Source organism: Mesoplodon mirus (assembly GCF_964341445.2).
Source record: "Mesoplodon mirus genome assembly, chromosome: 5".
Taxonomy (NCBI): Eukaryota; Metazoa; Chordata; class Mammalia; order Artiodactyla; family Ziphiidae; genus Mesoplodon; species Mesoplodon mirus.
Genome location: NC_138980.1, coordinates 74,088,839 through 74,106,826, shown reverse-complemented (window position 1 = coordinate 74,106,826; position 17,988 = coordinate 74,088,839). Strand labels below are relative to the sequence as shown.

The 17,988-nt window shown below is 37.1% G+C and overlaps 1 protein-coding gene and 1 pseudogene across 2 annotated transcripts in view; both read left to right on the top strand.

The window, feature by feature from the left end:
* Nucleotides 1-17,988, top strand: part of RAD50 (RAD50 double strand break repair protein) — a 112,399-nt gene that overhangs the window by 63,633 nt on the left and 30,778 nt on the right. Inside the window, exons 14-21 of the mRNA XM_082623743.1 lie at nucleotides 52-241; nucleotides 688-814; nucleotides 1,446-1,639; nucleotides 5,214-5,324; nucleotides 5,779-5,871; nucleotides 5,960-6,073; nucleotides 12,014-12,141; nucleotides 14,420-14,644. Coding sequence (XP_082479869.1) covers nucleotides 52-241; nucleotides 688-814; nucleotides 1,446-1,639; nucleotides 5,214-5,324; nucleotides 5,779-5,871; nucleotides 5,960-6,073; nucleotides 12,014-12,141; nucleotides 14,420-14,644 — 1,182 coding nt within the window. The remainder of the gene's footprint in view (nucleotides 1-51; nucleotides 242-687; nucleotides 815-1,445; nucleotides 1,640-5,213; nucleotides 5,325-5,778; nucleotides 5,872-5,959; nucleotides 6,074-12,013; nucleotides 12,142-14,419; nucleotides 14,645-17,988) is intronic.
* Nucleotides 1,746-4,052, top strand: LOC309804416 (regulatory solute carrier protein family 1 member 1-like; annotated as a pseudogene). Its single transcript has 2 exons — nucleotides 1,746-1,771; nucleotides 2,786-4,052. The product of its transcript is annotated as a regulatory solute carrier protein family 1 member 1-like (transcript).

The window sequence follows — 17,988 nt, the reverse complement described above, 5'->3', positions numbered from 1 at the left end:
TTATGAGAAAACATTAGATTGCTTATTTTTAATTGTGTGTGTTCTGTGAAGGCAAAGCATAATTGATTTGAAGGAGAAGGAAATACCAGAATTAAGAAACAAACTGCAGAGTGTGAACAGAGACATACAGCGGCTAAAGAATGACATAGAAGAACAGGAAACACTTTTGGGTACAATTATACCTGAGGAAGAAAGTGCTAAAGTGTGTCTGACAGATGTTACAATTATGGAGAGGTTCCAGGTAAGTTTACTGCAGTTTAAGGCAGAATAAAACTTGTTTCATGTTGGTTTGAATGTGAAATGTGAGTATTAAAGATAGTAGCTAGTATTCTGGTACAGATTGTGTTTAGAGTTCCCTATGCTGAATTTCAGGTAGTCTCAGGGAGTAACTGCTTAGCTTATTTATATTCCTGAGTTTAGATTTCATTATCCATAAGTTCTGAGAATTAAGAAGTAGTCTTGTTTATATTTCTTTTTTAGTCTGCTTCCTTTTGTTTACATCATTTAAATTAATTTCATCATAAAAATTAATTTTATTTTTATCCTTGAAAATTTGTTAAAATTATATCTGAGAGCAGTTACAAATTAGATTTTAAAAAGTAATTAAAAGCAGTTAATTCTTAAAGATTTTGAATAATGTTAATGGCATAAGTTTCTTAAAGGAAATAACTTTGATTTATTCTTAAGATGGAACTTAAGGATGTTGAAAGAAAAATTGCACAACAAGCAGCTAAACTCCAAGGACTAGATTTGGATAGAACTGTTCAACAAGTAAACCAGGAAAAACAAGAAAAACAACACAAAGTAGATACAGGTAATAGAGTCTGTGTCCTTATAAAGACTTCAACATTCCCAACATATGCTTTTTACCATACTTTTTTTTTTTTTTGCGGTACGCGGGCCTCTCACTGCTGTGGCCTCTCCCATTGCGGACCACAGGCTCCGGACGCGCAGGCTCAGCGGCCGTGGCTTACAGGCCCAGCCGCTCCGCGGCATGTGGGATCTTCCCGAACTGGGGCACAAACCCGTGTCCCCTGCATCAGCAGGCGGACTCTCAACCACTGCGCCACCAGGGGAGCCCTACCATAAATTTTATAACTATTATGTGCACAAAGAACAGTCTTTCTTCCAGTCCATGGTATATGCAGTTTCTTTTCTCAAAGGCATCACTTCTCCTCTGTTTCCTCTCTTTGCAGAACAGATTTTGAATGATGAGGAACAAATGAGCCGTACTCTTTCTCAGTCATATCTGCCCTATTCAGGAGGGGACAGCAAGCAGGTTTGGGAGCTGGACAGGTTCTTGTGGCATTTTTATTGCAGTAGGTGGGACCCACAGAAACTCAGCCTTTGGGAATGCCACAGAGACCTATAAAACTGGAATGAGGCTGCTTATAGTATTTTCTATACCCTTACATTAATCACTGAATCAATATGTTTTCATGCAGTTTCCAGTAAGATTGAATTGAATCGTAAGCTTATACAGGACCAGCAGGAACAAATTCAGCACCTAAAAAGTACAACAAATGAACTTAAATCAGAGAAACTTCAGATATCCACTAATTTACAACGTCGTCAGCAACTGGAGGAGCAGACTGTGGAATTATCCACTGAAGTTCAGTCCTTATACAGAGAAATAAAGGTAAAAACATTCATACATATTAGTTTTAAAAATCAGTTCAAATATGTGAAATTCTCTTTATTGGGGCAATGGCCAGAACTATGGTTATTGTGAGGATCAAGTGAAAATGGTATATAGAACTTGTACTAATAGGTAAAAATTTCTGGAAGAAAATTTATTGACCATAATAAGGAAGAACTGGCTGCCTGGTTAAGTAGTGAACTTCCTGTTACTGGAGGTGGTCTGGTGGTGGCTGGCTAACTCCATATAAGGATTCCTACTTGTATGGGAGGTTTGTCTTACCTACAGATCCTATATCCATGACAGACACTGCCTCTCAGGCATAGCACTTTTTCTTTTTAATTCCAGATGTAGTCTCGGAATACTTCCCACTACACTGAGCAGGCACTGAGTTGACACATGAAATGGAACCCATTTGGCATCCCTCATCTAGATTTATCAAATCTAAGACCCAACCAATTAAATCTGGTTAGAATCTGATTAGAGTCTGTTACTAATTACTGTAAATGTTTCTTAAGTAGTTTTGGATTACAAAATAACAGAGGCTTAGAGTATGGTATAAAATGTATTACCTTACATTTGTATTTTTCATTGCTTATAAAGCACTTTGACGTTAAACCATTCAGTGTCTCATTTTGTATTCAGTGTATCATTTTGATAAATGTGACTAAATCTCCTGTTTATAGGAAAAGAAATTGAGATTTACAGATATTCCATGACTTGCCCAAATTCATACAGTTAGTAGGAGGCAGGGTTAATTTTCTGGTAGGTCTTCTGATGTGTAAGACATTTGACTTCCCACCACACCAAACCACTTCCTAATATAAAATATTCCTACATTGAAATAACACTAAATAATTGTTTCTACTTTTATGGATTCATTAGATATTTCCGGATCTTAAAGTGCTTGAGGATCATGGTTTTGAACAGTGGTTATCATATACTTATTCTGTAGAGATGTTATAAGGCCAAATGATGTGGACTTCTGATTAGTAAAATAGTTTGTTATTTGAAAACCCCTTTCCTTCCAAAATAAGTGTGGGCACACCAACGTCAATGTACTAGTATGCTTTCATTACCATAAAATATCTACTTAGCCTCAGCAAACTAAGCTTAAGATCAAAAGTTCCTTTATGATCGAGACAGGCTACAGCAGACTGTGGACCTTTCGGGTACAGAGAAAAATATTGTACCTTCAGGATGCTTTGGCTGCTCAAATTCAGAAACACTTATGGAAGTAGATATAGTTGAACAGCCCCTAGTTGCTGTGCTTATTAATTCAGCAGGCAGTCAGAATACCAATGTCAGGAACGTCAGTGCATCTTATCTCACCTTGGATAATCCCTTGTTGGAAGTAGAAACATCAAAATGTAACCCTTCCTTTAAAATTCCATTTCCACTCAGGATTTACAGCTTCCAGAAAGTAATGTGGAAATGTCTGGAACAAGTAAGAAATATGGGAATTGCCCCTTCTCTTAAGCCTCTGTGGGTGTTGTCAGCCCTCTGTAGAGTCAGCAGAGGAATCTTGCTCATCTGTAACAGCAGCCTTGAAGGAACTTCATGATCTTTTGGTCATTAGTAGTAAACCAGCTTCAGAAAACACATCTGAAGGTTTTCTGTCAATCAAAGACAGTAACTGAGGGCCAAACAGGTATTAAGGACCTTTCTGAAAGATGGACCCAAACTGAGCATCTTCCAGCTACCCAGAGTGAACAGGTCGTCTTTCATCAGGCCATATCTGTATCAGTGAAGATGGAAGAATTAACAGACACTTCAGCATGACACTAGAGTAGAAGATGTAGAAAATATTAACTTCAGGGGTCTAGGTGATGGCCTGTTAGCACTGATAAGGAAGGTGTCCCCAAGTCTAAGGAGTCAATAAATGAGAGCAGTTCTGTCCCTCTAGCCTCAACTGAAACTTCTCATCAACTACATTGCACCTTTGGTGTAGAAATTATACCCAGACTTTTAGCAGGTAAGGAGGATGCACTCAATCGGACTTCTGAGCAAACTGAGTCCTTGTCATCCAGTTTCATATTGGTTAAAGATCTGGGTCAGGGCACACAGGCCTGAGACCAGAGAAAATGTCTGTTCTGAAGCTGCAGGGCCACTTCTAGAATTTGAACCACGTACTGGCCATCCATCATCAAGTCCCTCCTTTCTTGCACCATTAATTTTTCCTGCTGCAGACATTGATTGGATCCTCTGTGCTGGCTTTACTTTGCAGGAAGCTCTTGGGGCTTTGCATCGAGTTGGTGGAAATGCAGACCTTGCACTTCTTGTTTTGCTAGGAAAGAACATTGTAGTTCCTACACAACCATGGAAAAGTGGACTAGACCATACTCCATTCCCTTAAAAAAAGCTATACACACACACACACACTCACTCACTCACTCACTCACTCACTCACTCACTCACTCACTCACTCACTCACTGTAGAAACCTGCAAGCAGAATGTTGAGCCTTTTTTTTTTTTTTTTTTTTGCGGTACACGGGCCTCTCCCGTTGCGGAGCACAGGCTTCGCACGTGCAGGCTCAGCGGCCATGGCTCACAGGCCCAGCTGCTCCGTGGCATGTGGGATCTTCCCAGACTGGGGCACGAACCTGTGTCCCCTGCATCGGCAAGCTGACTCTCAACCACTGTGCCCCCAGGGAAGCCCCATATTTTTTTTAAAGATTTTTTTTCAGCCAAAATAATTTATGATCTCTTGTCTGATGAACTTGTCTAATCTTTTGTTAAAATTTGGGCCTTTTTAAATGTATTGGCAGTACGTGCATACAAAAGCTTTTTATTATTAAGATGATGTATTCTGGAATAAAACTGTTGGTTTTGTGTATAGCATACCATTTTAGAATGAGAGTGAATACTTTAAAAAGCAGAAGTCATGAGAAATCCCACTACCCATGCAGCTAAAAGCAGATAAACTTTATAATTTGGCTGTCTGTGCTGAAGGCACGGTATGGCTTGTTGACTCAATTTTTGGTTTACAAACTTGATCACATGGTTTTGTGTTTGGAATCATACTTAGTGCTCTGTGTATTATGATTCATCAGTTGTAACAGAAAATGGAAGAATAATTGAAAAAAAAAGTTCTTTTATGATCATATTTCCATCTATAAAAGAAAGACCTGGACTGAAAAAGCTTTCCTATTTTTCAGTCACACAGAGCTGATATGGGCCCCTACAAACTCATGAAAATTTATACCTGAAGCCACATGCTCATATAATTGGGAGTATGTGGTATAGATTAAGAATCAAGTCAGGGGCTGACGCAGTATAGCGTAGTGGTTAAAAGAAAGACTCTGGAGCTGGATGAGAGAAAGACTCTGGAGCTGGATGAGATTTGAATCCTGGCTCCTTCATTTACTGGCTTTTGGGACCCTGGACAAATCATCTCTGCTCATCTGAAATATAGCAGGAAAATAATGGTACCTTCCTCATAGGGTTGTTGGAAGAAGCAAATGAATTGACTTTTAAAGCCAGGTACATAGAAAGTGATTTTATTATGAAGTCTGACACCTGAAATAAGATAATGGAATGTTATATAAGACCTTATAATTTTTATATCCTTAGGATGCTAAAGAGCAGGTAAGCCCTTTGGAAACAACACTGGAAAAGTTCCAGCAGGAGAAAGAAGAATTAATCAACAAAAAAAATACAAGCAACAAAATAGCACAGGATAAAGTAAGATTTCATGTATATATTTACTTATCAAAAATATATGTTAAAATTATTATTCAGAGCACCATGTTGGACACTAGTATTTCACATGAAATTAAAAACATGATGAAATAGTATTTTCATATTTGTGATGTAATCTTAACATTCAAAAATTTTTAGAATGATTAAATGTAAATTATTTTGCTTCTTGATCTAAAATAGAAGTTGAGAATTGAGACCTTTTAATCTAATCCCACAGGTAATAAAGGGAGATCATAGGGAGATCATAAAATTTGATTTCAGATAAAATCTGTTGGTGATGGAAACTGGAACCCAGGGCTTCTAACTTCCAAGCCAGTGTTTCACTGTACTCTCCTATTAAGTTTTTGTTATCTTAATAAAAGATATTCCTTGGAAATAAATCTTCTTAAATGCCCTAGTCCGAACTAGTGTATTTTTAATAAATATTTTTCCACAGATAAATGATATCAAAGAGAAGGTTAAAAATATTCATGGTTATGTGAAAGACATTGAGAATTATATTCAAGATGGAAAAGATGACTATAAGAAGGTAATTTAAAACTATTTAATTGGATATAATTTAAAATGATTTATTTATATTTTTATTTCTTGTGCTTAAGAAATTTTCATTTTTGTAGCAAAAAGAAACTGAACTTAATAAAGTAATAGCTCAACTAAGTGAATGCGAGAAACACAAAGAAAAGATTAATAAGGAAATGGGAATCATGAGACAAGATATTGATACACAGAAGGTAGGTCCTTTTTTTGCTAATGATTTATGGTGGCACTTATACCTGTAACACTCTTTTCTCTCTTTTTTATTTTTTACGTTTATTTTCAATACTTGCATTGAGTAGAAATGCAAACAGTAGAGAAAAGCAATTCTTTTTTTTATGTGTATATGTTTATATAAAAAGTATGTTTCTTTTTTATGTTACTGAGAGACAAAATTTTCCTTTGGCAGTATAAAAACAGACATATTTTCATTTGTAAAATGAAATAATAAAAAAAGGTGCATTTGGTATAACTCAAGCTGTTGTGATTCTTTTCATCATAACATTTTTACCTGATTGTATTCTTTTTTTAATTTATTTTTTATTAAAGTATAGTTGAATTACAGTGTTGTGTCAAGTACTGCTGTACAGCAAAGTGACTCAGTTACATATATATATTCTTTTTCATATTCTTTTCCATTATGGTTTATCACAGGATATTGATTATATTTCCGTGTGCTATACAGTAGGACCTTGTTGTTTATCCATTCTATATATACCAGTTTGTGCATGCTAATCCCAAACTCCCAGTCCAACCCTCTCCCACCCTCCTCCCCTTTGGCCACCATAGTCTGTTTTCTCTGTCCCTGATTCTGTTTCATAGATAGGTTCATTTGTGTCACATTTTAGATTCCACATATAAATGATATCCTATGGTTATTTATCTTTCTGACTTACATAGTATGATAATCTCTAGTTGCATCCATGTTGCTGCAAATGGCATTATTCTGTTTTTTTTTATGGCTGAGTTCCCTTGTATATATGTAACACATCTTTATTCATCTGTTGATGGACATTTAGGTTGTTTCCATGTCTTGGCTATTGTGAATAGTGCTGATATGAATGTAGGGGTGCACATATCTTTTTGAATTATAATTTTGTCTGGATATATGCCTAGGAGTGAGGTTGCTGGATCATATGGTAATTCTGTTTTTAGTTTTCTGAGGAGCCTCCATACTGTTTTCCACAGTGGCTGTACCAACTTACATTCCCACCAACAGTGTAGGAGGGTTCCCTGAGAAAAGCAATTCTAATAACATTGTCTTTTCTTCTTCCTTTTTAAATTTTTATTTTCAGTAAAAGACTTACCTGGTAAAAGTTTAAACATAAAAGCATAAAATTAAAGTCTCCTTCCCCTTCTGCCAATTCTCATTCTCACTTTTAGGTATGATTCTTTTTTTTTTTTTTTTTTTTTTTTGCGGTATGCGGGCCTCTCACTGTTGTGGTCTCTCCCGTTGTGGAGCACAGGCTCCAGACGCGCAGGCTCAGCGGCCATGGCTCACAGGCCCAGCCGCTCTGTGGCATGTAGGATCTTCCCGGACCGGGGCACAAACCCGCGTCCCTTGCATCGGCAGGTGGACTCTCAACCACTGTGCCACCAGGGAAGCCCTAGGTATCATTCTTAAAAGTTGTCTGTAAGTAAAATATATATATACTAAGTTGTTTTTCAGTTGATTCCTTTATCATTTACTTTCTTGATTAAGGAAATTAATTTCCACAGTATAATTAAGATCACATTAAGAAAATAATTTTCAGCATGCCTTATATAAGCATGATAGTTATTGCCTTTAAAAACTACACCACTTCTCTGTTCCTGCTGTTTTGAATAAAATTTGCTATTTGAAAGCTTTAATCACTTGGTTATAAATAATGGTTAAAATCTCTTTGAAGATTAGCCATACCCATTTTCTGAAGAATCTCTGGCCATAGTGCCAGGAATGTCAAATATATGAATATCAGTCAAAGGTAAATCAAATCTCTGCCATCTAATAAGTGCTATATAAATTTATGATGCGTATATAACAAAATACTTAGTTATCACTAGCTTATATGTGGGTTTTCTATTTAAAATCACAATCTATAAATCAGTAATGTCCATACAAATATAGAGAGATAATTAAGATACACCGGTCTGTGACCCTTTTCAAGTTGAAGGTCTAAATGTAGTGGATCTGACTATATTAGTTTACTTTTATAACCTACCGTGTTCTAGAAATTGTTTACTAAGTTATATACATAGAGCAATGCTAAATAACATTTTAAATTGATGAGAAAATGAGACAATGTAGAAATAAGGACAAGAAGAAGGAAATGAAACCAGGAGAGTAGTAAGTATATAAAATGTAGGCCATGAAATCTGATATGCTTGCTAAAGATTTTAGTCACATGAAGAGAGAAAGTCGTAATTAATTAAGTTTCACATCGTCTCAAAGCTAAAAACAAACCAGTTCTCTGGACTGAGACCAGAGAAAAATGTCTCCATAGGCATTCATGGAAAGGAAGACACTGTATAGATTAATAAAAAGCAGGTCTTCAGCAAACTTCATGGTTGGTTTTGTTTGTTTGTTTTTGCAGTGTGTTTCAGCACCTTTATCATCCCTTGATGAGTGTAGAAGAAGGTGGTATGATTGGAGCCTAAAATAAATGTTAAGAGTGTTTGGAGAGCAAAAGTTAGCTATAGGCACCCATCAAGATCACCTGGGTTTTTCCCACTCCTAAGTGTATAATAACCAAGAAAATGTAAAATATATGTTTACATAAAAACTTGTACAAGAATGTTTATAGCAGCATTATTCATGACAGTCAAAATATGGAAAACAGCCCAAATGGTTATCAACTGATGAACAGATGATGGATAAAATTTGGTATATTCATATGTACTTGTCAGGGATCTCCAGAGAATCAAAGCCAGTAAGAGATCAATAAGTATAGATACAGATAAAGATATAGATATAGATAAAGAAATTTATTATAAGGAATTAACTCAAGTGATTGTGGAGGATGAGATGTCCCAAGATCTGTGGTTGGCAAGCTGGAGGCTCAGGAGAGCTTGATGGTGTAGTTCCAGTTTGAGTCTGAAGCCTGAGAACTGGGAAAGCTAATAGGCTCTAGATCCAAGAAGAGCTGAGGTTTCAGTTTAAATATGAAGGCAGGAAAAAACCATGTCCCACCTCATACAGTCAGGCAGGATGAGTTACCCCTTATTCAGCCTTGTTTGTTCTGTTCACATCTTTAGTTGACTGGATGAGGCCCACCCACATTAGGAAGGGCAGTCTGCTTTACTTATTCAGTCTACCAATGTAAATGTTAATCTCATCCAGAAACACTGTCAAAGACACTCAGAATAATGTTTGACCAAATGTCTTGGCACCCTGTGGTGTCAAGTTGACACATAAAATTAACCATCATGGAATATTACTCAGCCATTAAAAGGAATGAAATATTGATAGATGCTGCAACATGGACAGACCTTGAAAACATTATGCTAAATGAAGTCAATCACAAAAGACCATATTGTATGATTCCATTTATATGAAATATACAGAATAGGCAAATCCATAGAGACAGAAAGCAGAGGAGTGTTACTGGGGGTTGCAGGGAAGGAAAGAAAAGGGAATAGAGAGTGACTGCTAATGGGTATGGAGTTTCTGTTTGGGGTGATAAAATGTGCTAGAATGAGAACCTTGTGAATATACTGAAACCACTAAATTGTACACTTTAAATTGGTGAATTTTATGGTATATGAATTACATCTCAAACTTAAAAAAAAAATCACCTGGGTTATTGAAAATACACATCTCTTTCTCCATTCCAGACCAATAAATGGGAACCTCTGGGGCATGGGCATACGCATACGCATGTATATTTTGTTAAAGTTCCTCAGAGGTTCTGATGTATCCCCTTAACTATCAATCACTGAGTCAGAGCACTGCATGGCTTTCAGGAAATCCTCTATAAATGGCATTTTTCCCAACCAGACTTTTGGTGGACTTTGGAATGGGGTTTATTCAGCATATTATTCTCTCGCAGGTAACTAGAAAACAGCTAACTTTTATGGTTCCTTTAAGTGGCCAGCTGCATGCATTAACTGCTCTCTGAGCTGAGTGATTGGGGTTACTATCTAAGAGTTGAGGAGCCTAATGGCTTATTTACACACTTAAGCCCTATTAAATTTACTCCACAGAATTTTAAAATTTGGAAGTTTAATAATCTTCCTCCCTCATTTTTCAGATGAAGGGAACTGGAGGTGACCTGAATTGCCCAAGGTCACAAAAGTAGTGAGTAACAGAGGTAGAACTTGACCCTACATTGTCAAATTGCTAGTATAATAGGAAAACAGTTTTGGTGTAGTATAGCTGCATCTGGTTTTCTCTGATACTTTATCTCTTCTTTCTCTCCTGTTTTCTATTTTGAATACTGTAACTGGAATTTTTACTGCTTAAAGTATAAGGACAGATTTTACCCAAAAGGTATTTCACTAGCAATTATTGAGCCAGGCACTGTACTTAGTACTAACTATTTTAATCTTTAGAAGGCTCAGAGAATTTAAACTAATTTGTCCAAAGTCATCCTATTTGAAAGTTGTGATGCTGAGATTTGAGCCTAGGTATATCTAACGTCAAAGCCTCTGCTCTTTAACTACTGTGCCATATACTCTCTCTCAGAATGAAGGAGCAGTTAGAAGCTGACCTAAAAGAAGGAAATCCCTAGCTCTCTGGTGACCATGCAGGATAACAGACCAGGAACATTATTTCATGCAAAAAATCAGTCTCACCTAAAAATGTGATAGCCCTTTAAAGAGTCCTTTCAGGTATTCATGAAAGCAAATTCCATTGTTATATAATATTAGATGAAAGCGAACAGTGCCACATTCTTTTGTTCCTAATAAGGAAAATGTATAAGCACAGTTCCCCATGGGAGAATCTTGGAGAGTCATAGCAGCTGCGGTGGCACATTAGGTTGCCTTGGCAACAAAAGGACATTTACAACCATATCATTTTAGTCATCTCTAACTGCTTATAATGATGCCTTTAATAGATACATATATATTTATATTATTAGTTCAGGAAAACTGAAAGGAACCTTAATGACAGTTAAAAAAAACAAACAAAAAAACCCCTCAAAAGAGTGATTCATAGATGGGCAGCGTTGGATGTGAACATTAAACATATGAGAGAAGTCCTTGGCTTCCCTTCTTCTCTCCCACCTCCCAAATCCTTTTTCCCTGGTGACTCCTGTGTCAGTACTGTTGGCAACAAAGTGTTACCAAAGATCTGCCCCTGCCTCCTCCTTCCCACATCACTGAGTTTATCTCAACTACAAGGGTTGCTGTAGAAGGATCTTTGAGAAGGCCTGACTCCAAACTTAGGATGATTTTTTTCTGTCCAGGCTTCTATGGACCAAACCACCATTTTCTGCAGGAAAAATTTTTTTCCTGAGTTCCAAAGAGTCAACTTATAAATTGTTTCCTGTTTGTCTCTTGACAACATAGTCCATTTTAATCACCAGGAAAAGTACTGAAATAATTGTGTTGGTGCTGCTGCCGCCGCCAAATGATTTAGTGGCTGCTTTTTAAGGACAAAACTACTCAGCAAGAACAGCTAAATTTAAATTTTTCAGTGCAATTCAGTGGCTAGAAAAGTGTCATCAAGTATATAGACTTACTGTTTTTGTGAAACTTCTTAGCGCCTTGTATGATTGTCTGTCAGCTTGAAGGTAAAAATCTTATCTGACATACTTAACAGTATATAATGGTCTTGGCAAATGTTAGTAGACAAATACAACTGGGAAAAAAAGTGGGGGAGACTTTGGTAGTAGTCATGCTCTCTTGTTATCTTTTAGATCACTAGGCTCCATTGTGAGGTTCTTATGCAAGATGATCCAGTGGGGCATAGGTATAAAATATTAAAAATCCAGTTATATCATTTTATCTCATCATTTTAGTGTCTGTTTTGTGTGTATATGGGCCATCCAGATTCCTCCAGGCCTGGAGATTCCTTTACACTGGCTTCTTCTTCCTCTGCTGAGATACACATGATTCTAAGGCAGAATTAGCACTACCTGTCACCAGTTGCCTACTATGAATCACATGTTGGTAACTTGATTATTTTTATTAACGAATTTAATATTTACATTTAGATACAAGAAAGGTGGCTACAGGATAACCTTACTTTAAGAAAAAGGAATGAAGAACTAAAAGAAGTTGAAGAAGAAAGAAAACAACATTTGAAGGAAATGGGTCAAATGCAGGTTTTACAAATGAAAAAGTGTGTTTTAAAAAATAATCTTTAGTTTAAATAAAGGTCTTTATTATTGAAATGTGAAAAATATTCAATACGTGTTTTTTAAAAAGAATGTAAGCCTATAGCCAAAGTGTCCTTTCAGGCTTAAAGGAAGATGGGCACTTTTTTTACAAATATATTTCATGGCTTTACAAGCTGAAGTAGTAATATAGAATTTATAGTCACACTATGACTATGCAGTGATGGCTAGTATTAAAAATACCAAGTTCCCAGATTTTCATGAGCCTGTTTCACAAGATTATGGCCTAAAGAATATATGGCCTCTGGACCCTGCCTGGGTCAGAGCTTAATGCTTAACTCTTAATGGAGTTATTGCCAAAGCACTTTGACATTGGTGACCCATTCTACATGGTCCCAGGTGTAATTATGCGCAAAGCAGAGCATCATTTTTGCGATTAGTAGAATTCTTCTTTCATCTGGTTTTATTGGTACTTACTGTAGTTGCTGTCTTCCTGCTACAGCAGAAAAGATTTTATTCTTGCTTTCTCTGCCTTAGAGTTGCCTTAGGAATTCTGTAAGAACCTGGTTGATGCTAAGGCACTAGACTGGTATAAAAGGTTGTACTAGCCAAATAGATTTTTTGGAACCACCTCAGCTGGTTGGATATACTCATTCATTCAGCCATTCCTTGTAGATTTTTCATTTTTCTTGTGATTTCACAAACAAATCTGAATCAAAGAATGCTTAAGTTTCTCTAAAGGATATAATAAATTGAAATTTAATTTAGTTATTAAAACCTAACAAATAGTTACTCCTATGTTACTGTAAGTTCTCTTGGTTTAGCTATTTTAAATCTCTTTCATATATCAAGGAAATCAGACTTAACAACTAGAAGAGCTCTTCATCTTTCAGCCTGTTTGTTTTTTATGCATTAGGACACTGAGACCCAGAAAAAAAGATCATAGGAAATAAGAATGAAAGCCAGGAATGTGACCAGATATCCTGGCTTCCAAGCCTCAGCTCTTTAACACTGTAATGCTGGTGTTCTTGCTGCCACGTTGAAAAAAAAAACGTGAAGCTTATAGAACAAGCTTTTAAATGAAACAGTTTATTCCTTGCTACTAAAGATCAAAAGCAGATATTTTTATAATTCCTTCTGTAATTAGTACGTAACAGTGCTTTTTACATTCATTCAGACTACTAAGCGTAACTTCTCTTTTTCAAACCTTTCTTCAGGACACAACAGAAATGTCAGCAAAACAGATAATCAGGCCAGTTCTATAAGGATGTTCATAATCTTGAGAGAAGTGCCTAGCAAATAAGAGGATGCCTAATAAGTAATTGTTAAATAAATGAAGATTTTTAAAGCATACGTTAAAATCTGTATTATCTACCAAGTTATCAGAAAAGTTTAAGTATTTTACGTTTCTGTCAGTATTGATGCTTTGTTTTTTGGAACTCCTCTCCATGTTTTACTTTTCTTTTTTTTTTTTTAATTTTTATTGGAGTATAGTTGCTTTACAATGTTGTGTTAGTTTCTACTGTACAGCAAAGTGAATCAGCTATACATATACATATATCCCCTCTTTATTGATGCTTTTTTATACTTATACAAGATAAATTTTGTTTTAATAGAGAAATACAAACTTTTAGTAATACTACTGCATAAATTGTTTGAGATAAAATTTTTTTTTTTTTTTTTTTCCGTACACGGGCCTCTCACTGTTGTGGCCTCTCCCGTTGCGGAGCACAGGCTCCGGATGCGCAGGCTCAGCGGCCATGGCTCACGGGCCCAGCCGCTCCGCGGCATATGGGATCCTCCCAGACCGGGGCACGAACCCGTATCCCCTGCATCGGCAGGCGGACTTGAGATAAAATTTTGTCTGACATACTGTGAACCAACTGATGATACCTGTTGCTCAGTAACTTCTCAGAGTTGGTAACTGTGCATTCTTAGTTCACAATGAGAAGTTTGTGAATTTGTAATATTAATCACCAAGAGTACTTTTCTTAGGTTAGTGTGTAAACGTCAGGAACTTTTTCAGTGTTCACATGTTACAAGAGTACTTTATTGAGCACACAGAAATCAGCTGTTTAAAAACCTAGATGCTTCAGAGATTTGGAAAGAAGAAAGTTTTCTTTAGTACTAAAACCTTAAAGAAAAAGCAAGGAGAGACTGTTTTCATATGCTGATTGCTAAGGAGAATGATAAATGGTATTTATCTATCTGAAGAAATCTGTCTTTTCCACTTTAGGCTGCTAAAATCTACAAATGGTCCTCATTTGTCATTTTCTCTCCTAGTGAACATCAGAAGTTGGAAGAAAAAATAGATAATATAAAAAGAAATCACAGTTTGGCAATAGGGCGACAGAAAGGTTATGAGGAAGAAATTATTCATTTTAAGAAAGAACTTCGAGAACCTCAATTTCGGGATGCCGAGGAAAAGTATAGGGAAATGATGATTGTTATGAGAACAACAGAGCTTGTGAACAAGGATCTGGACATTTATTATAAGACCCTTGACCAGTAAGTATTGGACTGGGGATTTGGTTCCCATTGCAATCAATATCAACTAGCATAATTTAGTCTTACTTTCACCCTTTTTAACTTTTTAATTTTTTTTTTTTTTTTTTGCGATATGCGGGCCTCTCACTGTTGTGGCCTCTCCTGCTACGGAGCACAGGCTTCGGACGCGCAGGCTCAGCGGCCATGGCTCACGAGCCCAGCCGCTCCGCGGCATGTGGGATCTTCCCGGGCCAGGGCACGAACCCGTGTACCCTGCATTGGCAGGCGGACTCTCAACCACTGTGCCACCAGGGAAGCCCTAACTTTTTAAATTTATTTCATACCTACAATAGAATGGAAAAATATATGTATATATGTGTGTACACATACACACGCTTATTTGAATTATGAAGTAAAGTTATAAAGCATATTAATATTAAGGAGCACTCATGATCCCACCCCCCCATATACAATCCAGGAACTCTGCCATTATCACTAACTGCCATCCACATAGATGCTCCTCCTTATCTCATCCATTTGTCATCCTCACTCTTTGTAACCACTGACACAGATTTTTGCTCTCTGCTTTTTTTTTTTTTTTTTCTGGTACGCGGGCCTCTCACTGTTGTGGCCTCTCCCGTTGTGGAGCACAAGCTCCGGATGTGCAAGCTCAGTGGCCATGGCTCACGGACCCAGCCGCTCCGTGGCATGTGGGATCTTCCCGGACCGGGGCATGAACCTGTGTCCCCTGCATCGGCAGGTGGACTCTCAACCACTGCACCACCATGGAAGCCCTGCTCTCTGCTTTTTAAAAAATAATTTTATCATATGTATCATTTTTTGAGCTTTAAAAAAAATGATATACTCTGGGTACTCTTCCAGAATTTGCTTTTTTGCTTGTTTTACTTTGTTTTGCTTTTACTTAAGTTGCTTATAGCTGTGGTATATGCATTTTCACTGATAAACAGAATTCTTTTGTGGAAATATACCATAATATATCCATTTTCCGGTAGATGGACATTTGGGTTGTTTCCAGCTCTTTACTGATATAACCTTTGCTTCTAGGAACATTCTAGTCATGTCTTCTGGAGCAAAGGTGTAAGAGATTCTCTAGAGCACATGTGCGAGTAAAATTGCTGGGTTGCAGGGTATGCTCAATTTTACAAAATAATGTTGTTGTTTTCCAAAGTGGTTTTACTAATTTATACCACTAGCGGAATATAAGGGTTCTCTTTGATGCATTCTGTGACATTGATTTTGTCGATTCTTAATTTTTGCAAATCTAATGGGTTTTTATTTTTATTTTTTTAAACATCTTTATTGGAGTATGATTGCTTTACAATGGTGTGTTAGTTTCTGCTTTATAACAAAGTGAACCAGTTATACATATACATATGTACCCATATCTCTTCCCTCTTGCGTCTCCCTCCCTTGTACCCTCCCTATCCCACCCCTCTACATGGTCACAAAGCACCGAGCTGATCTCCCTGTGCTATGCGGCTGCTTCCCAAAAGTTATCTGTTTTACGTTTGGTAGTGTATATATGTCCATGCCACTCTCTCACTTTGTCCCAGCTTACCCTTCCCCCTCCCCGTATCCTCAAGTCCATTCTCTAGTAGGTCTGTATATTTACTCCCGTCTTGCCCCTAAGTTCTTCATGACCATTTTTTTCTTTTCTTTTTTTTTAGATTCCATATATATGTTAGCATACGGTATTTGTTTTTCTCTTTCTGACTTACTTCACTCTGTATGACATACTCTAGGTCCATCCACCTCATTACAAATAACTCAATTTTGTTTCTTTTTATGGCTGCGTAATATTCCATGGTATATATGTGCCACATCTTCTTTATCCATTCATCTGTTGATGGACACTTAGGTTGCTTCCATGTCCTGGCTATTGTAAATAGAGCTGCAATGAACATTGTGGTACATGACTCTTTTTGAATTATGGTTTTCTCAGGGTATATGCCCAGTAGTGGGATTGCTGGGTCATATGGTAGTTCTATTTTTAGCTTTATAAGGAACCTCCATACTGTTCTCCATAGTGGCTGTATCAATTTACATTTCCACCAACAGTGCAAGAGGGTTCCCCTTTGTCCACACCCTCTCTAGCATTTATTGTTCGTAGATTTTTTGAGGATGGCCATTCTGACCGGTGTGAGATGATATCTCATGGTAGTTTTGATTCACTTTTCTCTAATGATTAATGATGTTGAGCATTCTTTCATGTGTTTGTTGGCAGTCTGTATATCTTCTTTGGAGAAATGTCTATTTAGGTCTTCTGCCCATTTTTGGATTGGGTTGTTTGTTTTTTTGATATTGAGCTGCATGAGCTGCTTGTAAATTTTGGAGATTAATCGTTTGTCAGTTGCTTCATTTGCAAATATTTTCTTCTATTCTGAGGGTTGTCTTTCCATCTTTTTTTTTTAACAACTTTATTGGAGTATAATTGCTTCACAATGGTGCATTAGTTTCTGCTGTATAACAAAGTGAATCAGTTATACATATACATCTGCTCCCATATCCCTGCCCTCTTGCGTCTCCCTCCCTTCCACCCTCCCTATCCCACCCCTCCAGTCGGTCACAAAGCACTGAGCTGATCTCCCTGTGCTATGCGGCTACTTCCCACTAGCTATCTACCTTACGTTTGGTAGTGTATATATGTCCATGCCTCTCTCTCGCTTTGTCACAGCTTACCCTTCCCCCTCCCCATATCCTCAAGTCCATTCTCAAGTAGGTCTGTGTCTTTATTCCTGTTTTACCCCTAGGTTCTTCATGACATTTTTTTTCTTAAATTCCATATATATGTGTTAGCATACGGTATTTGTCTTTCTCTTTCTGACTTACTTCACTCTGTGTGACAGACTCTGGGTCTATCCACCTCATTACAAATACCTCAATTTCGTTTCTTTTTATGGCTGAGTAATATTCCATTGTATATATGTGCCACATCTTCTTTATCCATTCATCGGATGATGGACACTTAGGTTGTTTCCATCTCCGGGCTCTTGTAAATAGAGCTGCAGTGAACATACTGGTACATGACTCTTTTTGAATTATGGTTTTCTCAGGGTATATGCCCAGTAGTGGGATTGCTGGGTCATATGGTAGCTCTATTTGTAGTTTTTTAAGGAACCTCCATACTCTTCTCCATAGTGGCTGTACCAATTCACATTCCCACCAGCAGTGCAAGAGTGTTCCCTTTTTTCCACACCCTCTCCAGCATTTATTCTTTCTAGATTTTTTGATGATGGCCTTTCTGACTGGTGTGAGATGATATCTCATTGTAGTTTTGATTTGCATTTCTCTAATGATTAATGATGTTGAGCATTCTTTCATGTGTTTGTTGGCAGTCTGTATAT